Source organism: Equus caballus, chromosome 20 (assembly GCF_041296265.1).
Source record: "Equus caballus isolate H_3958 breed thoroughbred chromosome 20, TB-T2T, whole genome shotgun sequence".
Taxonomy (NCBI): domain Eukaryota; kingdom Metazoa; phylum Chordata; class Mammalia; order Perissodactyla; family Equidae; genus Equus; species Equus caballus.
The window spans coordinates 36612120-36627271 of NC_091703.1; the positions used below are offsets into that span (position 1 = coordinate 36612120).

Consider the following 15152-nt stretch of genomic DNA (forward strand, 5'->3'; position numbering starts at 1 on the left):
ACATGGAAATCATAATGGGGACCAGGAGTAAGAAACTGAACACTTTTTCACATAAAATATTAATTAATCTAAAGCAGAGCTCTGCCAAAGGCTGACTTTGAGTCCTTTGTGGATCTCTCAGCCCCCAGCGTACTTTGATTTGGACAGTTGGCCTTATCCCATTGTTAGGTTAAGTGCTATACGAAGGTCCTTTCAAATGTTGTACAAAAGTACTTTCCACGTAGATCGCCTCCTCTAATCCCCTTTCTCTATGTGTAATCTGGAGGTGCCACTAAACTCAGTGACAGCATCAGGAGACAAACCTGAAAAACCATTTCACCCAGGTTATGTTATTGACTTTATTGACTAGCTTTCAATTTTCTTTAGTTTGTCAGATACATCCCTATCTGTAAGGAAGTATAGATTATCCTCTCCAATCAGCAGATAAAATTCTGTCATATAATCAGTTACCAGGGGTTGCTGCTCCTTAAGCTTTCCACAGAATCACGCATTTTTCAGCATTGAAATGCCTGAAAGATCACAGTACTTTCATTTCAACTGTGAGAGGTTAAGTAATTTTCCCAAATCTGCTCACTATATTGTGCAATAAGGACCAGATTAAAGGTTATCTGACTTGCAGTCATCTTCCCTCCACCCCATCAACTCCTGGACACACAAACATACATTCATCAGAATAGCTCTGTCTTCAAGAGAGAGGTGAATGCCCCCAAAAAGCTCAATTTATATACATATCACGGACCAGCACAGAGTCAGTCACCTATTGAGAGCCAATAGGGCCAAAAGGTGCCCAATTAAAATTTTTCAGATACAACAGGATCAAACCTTTAAAGTACCAAATTAAAACAATCCTTCTAAAGAAGGAAATAGAGTTTTCAGAAGACGACCCTCAAACTGAATCTCTGACCAGCAACTGATGATGCTATTCATCCTTGGTTTTGATTGGTTCTCAACACTGAGATTGCCCAATCCAGGAACAAAGAAATGAGGTCCCTGGGTGGTATTATTTGGGATGTGAGTGGAGGAAGGCCCTAGTCTTCATTGAGTGAGACTTGCCTGCTCTTCTGCATCCTGTCTCTCTTGTTCTCCAGCATGGTGTGCCTGTGGTTCCCCAGAGGCTCCTGGATGGCAGCTCTGACAGTGATATTGATGGTGCTGAACCCTCCCCTTGCTTGGGCCAGGGACACCCAACGTAAGTAGATATCTTTAGTGATGAGGCATGGTGGGGTGGGGAGATGAAGGATGCTAGCTTTTTCACTGTGTCCAGGCCATGACCCTTAAAAACTTGTGTCATTTTCTTCAGTGACCTCCTCTCTTTATCATATGTGTCCCTAATTCTTTCCACAACAAAAGGAGCCTGGATACTAGCCCTCTCTATAAGAGTTTCATAAGAAGCCTCCACACATAAGCCTTCGTAACTCTCTTCCAATAAAACCTCTCCAGCCTTGCATCCCATTCCCTCAAGATCTTGAGAAGATTTAGAAATAACGATGTCCAGATAATTCCCCATCCAGTGGTTCCTTCATCATGTTGAGCTATGCCAGGAAAAGGGAAAATTTCTCTGAAAATTTTATGAGAGGCAAAAGAAATTGGAAATATCTCTCCTAGAAGATCCTGTGTTACATCCTTAACAGGATCTGTGATGTTCGTGCTGCTTCCTAATATATGAGGATGTATCAAGAGCCTCGTCCATTATCTCCTTTCTTTTCTCCATGAACACCAGTGTATATAAGGCCTGTATCCCTATCCTGGAGGGTCTCTGACAGAAGTTGGGGCTAGTGCTCTCTACTTCTCCTGTGGAAAGTACCCTGGAGCTGAAGCAGGGATCCTCAGTACTTTGAAATGACTCTATAATGAGAGCATCAATGGGGTGTTCTTTGATGCCTTAAAGAGCTCAAGACATCTTCTGAAAACCTGGCACAGGATAATGATCATTATGAACCTATTTTAAACCTTTCTATACTCTCAGTTTCTCCTACATCTCCCCTTTCTCTGGCCTGAGTCCACAAGAAGGGATTCAACTAATACAGAATAAATCATATGAAATTCTATTTTCATAAACCAAAAATAGTCAAATATTAGAAATTTCATATGGTTCAAAGCATACACCCTGAACAGGATTACGGAAAGAGTATGAAACTTGTTTACATTCCATTGGGCTGAAAGTCAATAAGCTAGTCAAGGGAACTCATTGGCCTCCTGGAGCCTTAGCCCCAAATGTCATAGGTTTGTTCATCACACCCTCTGTTTTCCTTAATTAGCCATGTTTGGTTACTCTACTTCTAGTTCTTTCCTATTCTTTCCCCAGCTGCGTCATCAACATTACTGAAAATCCCCAAAGTTTGCACAGACCCTAGGCACTATAACACACCCATTGAATGATATGAAACAATGAAATTTTTCCTCTCTCTTAAAATCACATTTTCCTTACCTGTGAATGTTTCTTCCAACTAGTGCAAGGAGAACGAGAAAGTTTGTCTGAATTTCTCACAAGAAACTGAAGAGATGTAAGGTGTCATCAGAATAGAAGAGTTTTGGAGCTTGAGCCCCTATTGCCTCCCAGGATCCCCGCAATGATCATTCCAAGAACCCTGGGTTTACTCATTTAAACACAAATATTTTTCTGAGCAACTTTTATATATTAGCCTCTGTTCGAGGCTCAGAGGATTCTATTTTCATAAGATAGAAAAGTCCCATACTATCTTGGAACTTACCTAATGACAAGGTAGAAAGAAAATAACCCCATAAACATTTAGCAAAGAAAAAATTTCAGAGAGCAATAAGTGCTCTGAAAAAAATATGTCAGAGTTATGGAACAGAGAGAATGGATTCGCCTGACTTCAGTTCCAGTGGATATGGAGCTCTCTCTAAGAAAAAGTCACATTGAGTTGAGACGTGAATGGTGAGAAAAGCCAATCATGTGGAGGATCTAAGGGACAAGTGTTCCACGGAGAGGCAACAGGGGAAAGGCTGAAGTGTGGGGAGATGTTTGCTGTGTTTAAGGGACAGAAAGAAGGATAAAGTGGCTGAAGGATAGCAAGCAAGTTGGGAAGTGGCAGACGGTGAGGTTGAAGAAGTCAGGAGCAGAATTATATTAGGCCCCCAAGTAAAGACTGCTGTGAGATCAGGGAGTGAGCTGGACTTAACTATAAGAATAAAACAGCCTGAAGAGAAGCTTCAAGGACATGACAAAAAGAGATGTTCAGTCATCAGCAAGAAAGCATTAGAGTGCCCTGGTATGCAGAGGTGACTGGTTATTCAAAATGCCATTAACTCGTCAAGCTAGCATTTATTAGTAACCTAGAATACATCATTATTGCCGTAGGTGATGAGGATGCAATGATGAATAAAACAAATCTGGTCTCCATCAGCATGGAGCATCATAACATTTTGCAGTTACTATGTGTATCTCAATTTTAGCCTGTAATTCCCATGAATATCCTATCATATCTGTAGCAATTAAATATGTGTGTGTATATATATGTATGGAGTCTAAAATTGAAAGAGTTTAAGTAACTTTCCCATTGTCACATTGTCACATAGATAGTGCTAAAATACAGATTATATAGTCTAAATCCGAGTATACAGAAAGTCCCTCTCTTCCACATCAGCATATTCCTTTTGTATTAGGTTCATGTATACTCCATTATTATACATAAACAAATGTTTCTTCCCTTATGTGTTCAGAACAGTAATTAGTGGTAAAATTAATAGAAAACAATTGCAGGATCATGATGAAGATATTATTTGGTTTAGGAAGTCAAGGAATAGAAAGATCCTGTGAGCCCGCATTCTTAGGAATTATAACATTAAAAGGGTAATATATTTGTTGAGTACTTATTATGTGACCAGCACTAGGAAGCGTCACTGTTTAATTTCACAATTAACAATAATCCTGTGAGGAATAAGTTATTATTACATCCATTTTAGAGATAAAGAAAAAGGTTCATGGATGTTAAAAACTGACCCAAGTGGAAGAGTTTATGTTCAAATTCACACTTTCTGATTCTAGAGCTTGGGCTTCTAACCACCGTTAGTGAATAGTAGCTCAATTGTGTAAAACTGGTAAACTTTCTGATGTGCATATGTACCAGTGTGTGTCTGAGGGTGAGGGAGAGATGCAAGGCCTGTTAGTTCCAATATAGTGGAGAAATTTACATTCATTTTTAATTTATTATTTGAAAAGTCCCATATGGGTTCACACTATGTACAGGCCATAATGGACTTGTGTTGAAGACTACAAAGAAGTATTCAATACAGTCCTACTTCTCAGATTTTGTTAGCAAGTTGGGGTAGGGTTGCCAAAAGAAATTCAGGATACTAGTTAAATCTGAATTTCAGACAAACAACAATAATTTATGTGAAATCCAAACAACTGGGCATACTGTACTTTATTTGCTAAATCTGGCAACCTTAAGTCGGGCAAATGAGCATGAACTAACAGTGCTAACCACACAAGCTACAGGGGACAGCAACATCACACATTTTTATTTTTTAACTTTCTCATGTGTCAAGAAGATACTTAGAGAATTTGTGAACAGTGAGATAGATCTGGTCTGTTCCAGAGTACGTTCCTCTCTGCCATCATTTCTATGGGGCAAGAGCAGCTTTGTGAAAGTCTCTACTCAAAGTCTGGAGACCTGCTCATTTTTTGTAAACTGCCTATATGAGAACATGTTCTCTTTCTCAGTTTCTCCCCTTCTGAGGGGATTTTACTGCAGAAATGAGAATTCTACATCTGTCCAAGGCTGGTAATTTGATGCCTACTGATATTATTGGGAGTAAGAGACTGAAAATTAGAAAATGAATTAGTTGAGACATTGAACAGGAATAAAATGGCTGTGGCTGTGGCTATAGTTTAGTATCATAGACAAGTAGTGGACCAACTGCAGGGAAATTAAGAGAGAAGATGATGTGAAGGATAAATTATATGACTTGATGACTAAAGTGTTCTGCTACGAATTCCAATGTGTAGGAGTTTTATTGAAACCACCAAGCAACTCTCCAACAGCAGCTGGGTGTCTTAGAATTCAACTCAATTCTGACACTATCTACTTGGAGAGAGCATGAGATCCCTCAGGTTAAGGGCTCAGTCCTACACTACAGCCCCGTCCTATTAAGATGTCAATCACAAGTACAAGTTGTCACCTGTGCTTCTGACCAAAGGGCTATAGATTGGAGGTTCCCAAGACCCTGTGCTTGGGTTTGATTAATTTGCTAGAGCAGCTCACAGACCTCAGAGCAACACGTTACTTACTAGATTACCCATTTATTATAAAAGGATATAACTCAGGAACAGACAGATGGAAGAGGTGCACAGGGCAAGGTATTGGGAAAGGGCCCAGAGCTTCTATGCCATCTGAGTACACCATTCTCCCCTAATCTCCACATGTCCACCAACACAGAAGCTCTCTGAACTCCATCTTTTCAAGTTTTTATGGAGGTTTCATTACACAGCCATGATTGATTAAATCATTGGTCATTGGTGATTGAACTCAACCTCCACTCCACCCCACCCCACTCAACCCCCACCTCCCAGAGTCAAGAGAGTGGGACTGAAAGTTCCAACCCTCCAATCACATGGTTGATTCTCCTGGAAAGCTGCCCCCATTCCAAGGTGGGAGCCAAAAGTCACCTCATTAGCATAACAAAAGACAACTTTATTACTCTCATCATTTAGAAATTCCCAGAGTTGTAGGAGCTCTGTGCCAGAAAAGGGGACAAAGATCAAATATATATTTCTTATTATAAATCACGATATCACAGTGATTGATTGGCAAGGCAAAAAAAAATCAAGTAAACTTGAACAAATTTATTTTGCTGGACAAATAGCTCTGCACTGGGACCAGATTCCTAAAAACCATAACTTTCACGTAGGACTAAGATTTTCAACAGATACAATATTGGCAAATTTGTCAATGTAATTCTCAGCTGCTCCATGGTTAACAGTGGCTTCTTCACCACAGTGTTCTCAGATGGTTTACACCAGTGGTTCTCAGTCAGGGACAGCTCACCACCCTCCTCCCTGCTCCTTCTCCCCCCAGGACATTTGACAATATCTGGAGCCATTTTTACTCATCACACTGGGCGTTTCTTCTGACAACTAGTGGGTAGAGGCCAGGGATGCTGGTAGACAGCTTACTATGTACAGAGCAGCCCTCACCAACCCCAACCACAAAGAACCATCTGGTCTAAAATGTCTATGGTGCCGAGGTTGAGAACTCTGCTTTATGCTGTGCAGCTTCTAAAAATTCTAGACTCACACTTTATACATACACTCACCTTCCAGTTCATTTCTTCATGGTTTATTTTAGCTTGTTTAATTACCAAAAAAATAGACTGTTGTACAGATTCACCACTTTCTTGTTGCCTCTATCCAATCAAAGCAAGTTCAAGATTTTCATTTTTATTTTTTGCCTTATGAAGCATTGTTCAAATTCCATGAAAAAGTTCAAAATTTCTTGGTCATTACATCTCTATTACCTTTCTACAACTTGCCTTTTTAGTCATAAATAGTGGTGACTGCCACAAATATTTTTCAGTAAAGTGTCTCAAATTCCTGCAGTAATTCTACTTTCCACACTATTGACCATATCAGAAGCTTCCACTTATTCACTTCACTTTTAACCACAGGGCTATTCTTTAACTCTGTTTGATATTTCATGGTTCACTTAAACATAAAGACAAAAATGTCAACAATATACACATTTATAAGATACATATGTGTATATTGATACATATATGTATGTTTGCACATATGGAAACTACAGAAGCACATGTAACCAATAAAAGCTGTGAGACACATTTGACCCCATACCGCATCAGGTCAGATATGCCAAAAGTGTTTTGGCCTCAAATTAAAAATGAAAAATCTGCTCTTCTGAGCTATCTGAATTTGGAAATGCAGAAAAGAGACTGTAGACCTGTGTTGGGATTATGGTCTTAATCTCTTCAGTAGTTTCCCACTACATTTGGTATAAATTCAAAATCCTAACATCACCTACAAGGCTTGTAAGTCCCCGGCTCTACTTGATTTCTCCAGTCTAATCTTTTATCCTCCTTCCTCTCGCTATCTGTGCTTTAGTGAACTGGTTTCTTCTGGTTTCTTGAGGAAATTCATCAATTCTTTCAAGCTTCTCCACATGGTGTTACCTTTACCTCAAAAGCGCCTCCCTTTTTCCCCAAACATATACACACACCCACTCTTCTCTAGCTCACATCAACTTAACCCTTCCTGTCACATCTTAAATGTCACTCTCAGAAAACTCTTCTCTGGCACCCTGAGGTAATTTAGATCTCCCCTGGAGGAGAGATGTCTGTTTTTCCCTTCTTGGGATTCCCAGGGCACAGCATAGGCCTGGAGAGCAAGGTCATTACTCACCAAGTGATTACAGAATGAACAAGGAGGGGGGGCAGGTTTAAGCAATGGTAAAGAGCTGTGGGATGAGAGGAGGGAGGGGTGAGTGTCCTTCAGGTGGAGGCAGCTAGGAGAAGGTGGTGATGGGAACAAATCCTCCTCCAGCTTCCAGCTCCTGCTTGGAGGTCTGCAGCCAAGCACGCAAGCCCAGTGATTTCGAATGTCTCTGGACTCCAGGGGTCTCCTCCACCAGGCCAGGACTCCCAACGCAGCCTGCGGATGAAAGATGACCCCGTGGGGCGCTGGTAGCTGAGGGTGCCAGAGGACCCAGTCAAGGGTGTGCTAGTGCCCCACCCGCGCCTGGACGCCCCGCCTTGGTGGGCGTCGTCATCGGTCTCTTCTCAGGAGCCCGCTCTGGTGACCTGATCGTTCCTGTCCCCACAGCACATTTCCTGGAGTATAGTACGTCCGAGTGTCATTTCTCCAACGGGACTCAGCGAGTGCGGTTCCTGGACAGATACTTCTCTAACGGGGAGGAGACCGTGCGCTTCGACAGCGACGTGGGGGAGTACCGGGCGGTGACCGAGCTGGGGCGGCCGGACGCCGAGTACTGGAACGGGCAGAAGGACGTCCTGGATGACGCGCGGGCCGCGGTGGACACGTACTGCAGACACAACTACGCCGTCAGCGAGAGCTTCCTGGTGCAGCGGCGAGGTGAGCGCGGGGGGTGGGCGGCCGAGGGGGCGGGGCAGTGTGTGTGTGTGTGTGTGTGAGAGAGAGAGAGAGAGAGAGAGAGAGAGAGATTCAGTCCTGGTGAGTGTAGGATTGTGAGCGAGTACAAGCTACAAGGGACCATGTGAGAGCAGGTTGTGGAGAGAGTGTGTGGTTTGTCAGTGTGTGATTGTGGGGGGACAGAGTGTGTGTGTGAGGGCTGTCCTGTGAGCTGAGGTGGGACACAGAGAATGTGTGTATTGGAGGGGGAGGTGGGACTGGGCCTGGGGTCTGAGAGGACTGGGAGGGGAGTAGATATGGGGTCGGGGGCTCAGGCTGGGGGGCTTCAGGTGGCCTTGGAGGCTACTGTCCGGGAGGAGAAGGGAGGGGGATGGCAGTACAGGGGGCTGGACAGAGAGGAATCCTTGGCTGGGGTGGGTGGTTAGACCTGTGAGGAGAGAAACTGAAGGTGGTGTCTGTGTTTAGGGTAACTTTTAGCAGAGGAAAGATGAGGACTGTAAAAGGTTTGGGAGAATGTGGGGAGACCAGTCACAGACTGATCTTAGCATCCGCCTCTCCTAATCCTGAAACCCCTGGGACAAGTGTGCCTGTGTAGCTGTGCATAAGCATTCCATTGAGAATGACAGTAGTGGGGGAGGCTAATATGGACGGGGGTGGGTGGAGAGGAAGCTCCCAGGCACCTCTGACCTTTCTGAGGCTTCTTTTAGGTCTAAATTTCCTTCTACTTTTTTGTTTTCTGAGTGTATATAATTTTGCATAGTTGAAATGATTGTGAAATTAGCTTTTTAAATAATAGTTTTCTTACTTAATAGTAACATAGTGGATGTTACTATTCTTACAATGCTAATAGTATTGAAGTAGTTACATACTATTCCTTTGTATAGTTCTAACATAATCTACCTCACATTCCCCTTTGTTAGGTTTTGTTTCAATAATGCCACTCAAAATTTTTATCTTTTACTTTTAATTAATATTCTTTTATTTCTAAGGTTCTTCTATTTTTTCATATATTTATTTACCAATTATAATTACTGCTCTAAGCATTATCTATTATCTATTATCTGTCATCTCTGGGTCCTAGTGTTCTTCTCACTGACTTTATGGGCTCTCTATGCAATAGGATTATTAACACTTTGCTGATATTTGATTCAGCATTTGCTCCAGGTTGTAGTTGATATTTGATTCTGTCTATTATTTCCCATGTTAGAATGTAGACATTTTTTCTTCATGAAATATACTGCAAAATTGTTACTAATGATATGCCATCTATCTTAAATTTAATATTTTGTGATATTATAAAAATGTTGCCCTCAAGTTTCCCCTTTGTTTGAAATAATTGTATTTGTTGAGGGCCTGGTAGTGTCGGAGATTGTCTCAGATGTGATGCACACATATTAATGGGTCCCAGACCTGCCTTGACCCCAAAGTCAGTTTGGAAAGAGAGATAATTGTAAAGTTATAACAAGTCCAATAATAGATATGGCTTTTTTGCAAGGAGAGAGATTGATCAGCTGGGCGTAAATATAACTTTTTAAGTGAATGACTTTCCTTGCTCTCTCCCTCTCCTCCAGGACTCAAGCTTTTCCTAGGATTCATCTCACAGATTTAGAGAGTCACCTCTGTCTATCGCTGCCTGGTCCCAGGGTGGAACCATTTCTGTGCTGTTCTAAGGTGTGAGCACATCGAGGTGGCTTCTCACGATTTCATAGCTTATCTCCCTCTGTCCCATCGCTGTTCCCCAATTTCTCCACACTACTTTGAGTCATATTTTCTTTCACAGTAAACAAAACAATAAATAGCTACCATATATTGAAGACATTCAGCCATTGTTTAAGATATTTTAGGTTCATTCATCTTCATATAACCCTAAGAGGTAAGTTAGCATTATTACCCTCCTTTATAGGTGAGAGAGCTAAGTCATAGAGGAATTTAAAAACTCTCTCAGAAACAACCCATAAGAAGAAAAGTCTGTATTTGAAACCAGGCAGCCTAGCTCCAGAAATTATGAGTTTAATTAATACACTCTACGTCTTGCAAAGGTTTGTAAATACTTCAGCTCAGCAATGAATAACTGTTTCAAGATATGAAAAAAAAATCCCACAATTTGCCTCAATATCTCTTGAATCCAAAGGGCCCGTGCTGTAAGGATTAAATTCAAGACTCATGGGGCTGGCCCCATGGCCGAGTGGTTAAGTTCGTGCGCTCTGCTACTGCGGCCTGGGGTTTCTCTGGTTCAGATCCTGGGCACGGACATGGCACCACTCATCAAGCCACGTTGAGGTGGTGTCCCACGTACTACAAACTAGAGGGACCCACAACTAAAATATACAACTATATACTGGGGGGGATTTGGGGAGAAAAAGCAGGGAAAAAAAAGAAGAAGAATATTGGCAACAGTTGTTAGCTCAGGTGGTAATCTTTAAAAAAAAAAAAATTCAAGACTCATGATGCTGGCTCCTGTTCAGCCACACAGCAGGTTTGAAGGAGGCTTGGGTTTGGACAGAGGCAGAAAGGCAGCCAGCCAAGACTTACTCTGTCCTCCTCACTTATTCCCTCTTAGTTGCGCCTACAGTCACTGTGTATCCTGCAAAGACCCAGCCCCTGCAGCACCACAACCTCCTCGTCTGCTCTGTGAATGGTTTCTATCCAGGCCACATCGAAGTCAGGTGGCTCCGGAACAGCCAGGAAGAGGAGGCTGGAGTCATCTCCACAGGCCTGATCCGTAATGGAGACTGGACCTTCCAGACCATGGTGATGCTTGAGACAGTTCCTCAGAGTGGAGAGGTCTACACCTGCCAAGTGGAGCACCCAAGTCTGACGAACCCTGTCACAGTGGAATGGAGTAAGACACTCTCTGACCCCATAAATTCCTCACCCACCAAGGAGGGCACTTTGCTTGTCTCTGAGTGTCGGATTTCTCCTCTCCTCCTTCCATATTTTCCTTTGCTCCATGTTCTCTTCTCCTTCAACACGGATCACTGGAGATAATCCTGTGATAGTTTCTGTAAATACCTATAGCCCCTGGTGAGGCAATTATGCCTGGCAGGCAGAAGAGAGGTTGTCCCTGTTTTAAGCCGTCCCATGATATCACAGGTCATGGTTCCCACCTGACCCTGGGCGCCAGTCCCCTGCTTCAGACTGGGATTGTACCTCTGGCACTGTTGCTCTGAGTTGTTCATAGTGATCTGAGCAGAGGCACATCCACTACAATCTAAGGACCTTCCCGACATGAGGGGAGTCCAATCTCAGCTCTGCCTTTTATTACCTCTGTCCCCCTAGACAAGCTGCTCAACCCCATGGAGTCCCAGGCTCCTCTTTCATCAGATGAACTAGTGGCCTTATGTCAGGGCTGTGATCTTTAAATGAGTTCAATGCCTGAGCCTTGTAGCTACTCAGAGTGATTTTTAAGTCACTTTTCCAGAAATGGCCAATTATTGTAGTTCTTCCAGGGCAGCCTTCTTCCCCCATTCTCAAAGCTCTCAGTCCCAGAGTCTCAATTAGAGAAGTTGTATTTGGGGTAAAAATCACTAAAACTAGCTTCGTTTCTCAGGGGCCCATTCTGAGTCTGCGCAGAGCAAGATGCTGAGTGGAGTCGGGGGCTTCGTGCTGGGGCTGCTCTTCCTTGGGGCGGGGCTGTTCATCCACCGCAGAAACCAGAAAGGTGAGGACCCTGTCTGTGGCTGAGACCCACACAGACTTTTCTGGAGGAAGAAATACGGTGTTGCTCAAGGTAGTTCTCCGTATACCAGTGGCCCTGTACAAAGCCTTTCTTCGCCTAGTTGACCTCAAGTTTCCTGGAAATCCAGAAATCAACAGTCCATGGTTACTATACTGAAACATAAGAGGTTGTGGCCTATAGAGATAAGGAAAAGGTTAACACGTATGGAGAACTTGGGTCGAGATCCTGAGGCAAATGCAAGAAGAGCCACCAAAGCTGAGGAAGTTACATTGGATTTGTGTGACAGGAACTTCATGGGTCACACACTTTCAGTTTCTGCTCTCCTCTCTACCCTGGATCATGTGGTGTGGGTTGTGGTGTTAGAGAACTCTCAGGTGTGGAGTAGGGGGTTGGGGACATTGTATTTGGGGGCAGACTTGCTTCCTTATCTTTTAAGTCTATATCTTCTCTTCTCTTTCCCAGGACATGCTGGGCTTCAGCCAACAGGTAATGCTCTTACTCTCTATTAGGGAGAGGTTTGGTTCTCCTAGAATAGATGGCAGAGATAATAAGACAGGAGAAGAAACAATGGGAATGACTTTGAATTCTGATCAGGCAGTTTGTGGTAAAGCTTCTTCTCTCCACTTAATACAAGCCCTTTGCTCTGAAGTAGCATTGGCTCAGGGTGTCGTTAGAATTTTTTCCTCCTTCTGACTGCAGAGCTCTATCTTGAGGCCCTCAGAGAGGGGAAAGGAAGCTGCTTGTAGAGTTAGGTCTGGAAACAGCACTCTCTTCTGTCTTCTGCAGGACTCCTGAGCTGAAGTGAAGATGGGTGACCTTCAAGGAAGAATCTTATGTCCTTGCTTCCGAGAAGCATGAAAAAGTTTCCTGCCTTGCTGTAATTCCACAAAAAGAGTGCTTTCTCAGGATCTGGTTTGCTCCTGGTTCAGTGATCCTGTAGAAAATGTCCTCCCCAACAGCTTCCTCAGCCCCGGCCCTAGGCCTGGAAGTCCCCACTATTGACTGAAATACCTCATCTTCATTCTTTCCTGGTCCCCTTTATATTCAAACCTTATGGCCTCCCTTGCATCTGGACTCACCTTTTGACCACATTTTTTAATAAAGTTTTTCTCAAATAAACATGGAGAGAAAATAATCTACTTCACATGGCTTTAAGGACAAGAAGTAGAAACAAAAGAGAGAGAATTCCACCACAAAATACTGGTTTTCATTGATTTTCCTGAATTTTTGGTCACCCGTGGATCAGGAAGGTTTCCTCCCTTTCCCAGGGAAGTTTTCCTCCCTTTTTTTTTTCTTGCTTTTTCTGCATTCCGTAATTAGGCATGTTTACCTGAGCTAGGAGAAAGCCTTAACAATCCCATATCATGGCGATGTCTTACATCTTTTCATTCTCAAAGACAAAAACACAAGGTCCTTTACACCATGAGATACAGAGAAGGGACAACAAGTATAAGTGCGGGTAACTTGTAAGGGTAGACCTCAACACTTCAATCTTTTTTTCTGTCTCTTGAATAAAAATCAGTGGCCTGATGATTCTTTGACTTGGGATATACTCTTCCACATAAGTGGACTCAAAGGGCCATCAGGACAAAGTTACAACTTATTGATGCAAATAATCCATAACCAATCTATAGATCAAAATTGGGGTGAGTTTATGACGAGCCAGATCTGAGGACTAGCCAGAGGCCTTTCTTCCCCCGAGGAAGGAAGAGCACCAAAGAAGTGGTGTGTACAGGGTGGTTATATACCATCAAAGAGCATGTTTCAAATATCATTGGAATGTCCCTTTTGCAACAGTCACGAGATTGCCTGGCCAGCACAGCAGTTCACACAGCAGGTAGCAGGTCTATTATCTCAAGCTGGATGGTCACAGGGTGGGCACAGCAATCAATTCCTAGCCTAGGGAGAGATGCTTATCCTTAAGGAAATGCCAGTGTAGGGTTTTCCATCTTTAGGGCATTTGTTCTTGTCTTTGGGAGATGGCAAATGCTTAAAGTAGATACACAATACATGCTCAATGGCTGTGTCAGGTCCTTTTGGAAAAACAAGGTCAGGTCAAATTAGTTTTATGCTAAATGGCTTCCTCATATACTCCAATATCCTATTGCTTGCCATTTATTTATCAAACTCTAGTTGAAAAACAGCATTTCTGAGACTCTCCAGATTGTGTGACAAACTGTACGTGACATAAGAATCCTGTATGCTGCTTACTGTAGCAGAAATTAGAGACAATGCTGGGAAAAGAAGGAGAATGCACTGATGTGCATCTAAACAATGAAATATTCTGCAGCTGGAAGAAAAAATAAGAAGCTCTCTGTACCTTGTTATGGAATAATCTCAAAAATATATTTGTTTCAAGGTACAGGAGAGTATATGTAGTATACAACATGTTTGTTAAAATAGAGGAGAATAAGAATCCATAGCTATACGTATTCTCCTATCCTATTCTAGTCTACTTCCATTTATAAATAGAAAGAATGGAAGGATTTAAAAAGAGTTGCATAAATGACAAGAAAGGGAATGAGTAGTAGCGAACAGAGTTAAAAGCTGGACTTCTCTGAATATGTCTAATTTAACAGTTTTAACATGGTAAACATTCAAATATTTTATGTAATAAAATGTACATGATCAAGTCAAAGGGAAATAATGAACAATTTGACCTCCTTTGCCACCCTTACACCTTTTATTTATTTTTCTTGCCGTTTTCCATTCTCTAACACCTCCAGTACTCCAGAAATCAAGGGGGAAATTTTAAATATTTCACTATTGAGTGTGATGTTGATGTGGATCAGGGCTGCCCCAGGGAGAGAAGCCCAAGGTGTCCTGGCCTACGTGCCGATCTATATGACTCAATTCATATCTAGAGTTACATGACCACACAATAAGCAGACCCCACCTGCACTGATACAATTTTAATGACTTTTTACATCATTTTTCCCTTGGCAAAAATAAGTCACATACTCATGCCTTATAAATTTAGCCCTAACCCTCAACACATTGCAGCTCTTCACTGCCCATGGGTCCTGTGCCCATGCCATTCTCTGAATAAAGGTGCACTACTCCCAGACTTTGAGAGTCCAAGTAATCTTTCTTTCAACTCTTTGGCTGGCCGAGCCCACATCAATGCATGCAGTAGAGTAGCTATCCTTGCCTAGATTGAGAAAATTCCTTTTCACTACTAGTTTTTTTAATAATAGATTTTTTTTAAATTAAGAACAGATGTTGAATTCTGTGAAATGATATTTTATGATTGTATCAGGATGGTTATACAATTTTTCTCCCTCTTTCAGTTAACATAGTAACAGAACTCCCAGGCCCAATAAAGCCAAAAAAGGAAATAAATGGCATGCTATATTGTGAGATCTGAACTTTTAAATGCTGTTATGA

The 15152-nt window shown here is 42.3% G+C and overlaps 1 protein-coding gene across 3 annotated transcripts in view; it reads left to right on the forward strand.

Moving 5' to 3' along the window:
- Positions 1–983: 983 nt before the first annotated feature.
- Positions 984–15152, forward strand: part of LOC100052310 (MHC class II DR-beta chain) — a 93773-nt gene continuing 79604 nt past the window's right edge. Inside the window, exons 1-6 of one of the 3 annotated variants that reach the window (XM_070243964.1) lie at positions 1002–1189; positions 7799–8068; positions 10647–10928; positions 11637–11747; positions 12228–12251; positions 12552–12569. In XM_070243964.1, coding sequence (XP_070100065.1) covers positions 1090–1189; positions 7799–8068; positions 10647–10928; positions 11637–11747; positions 12228–12251; positions 12552–12565 — 801 coding nt within the window. In that variant the 5' untranslated portion in view covers positions 1002–1089 and the 3' untranslated portion in view covers positions 12566–12569. 3 annotated transcript variants of the gene reach the window in all.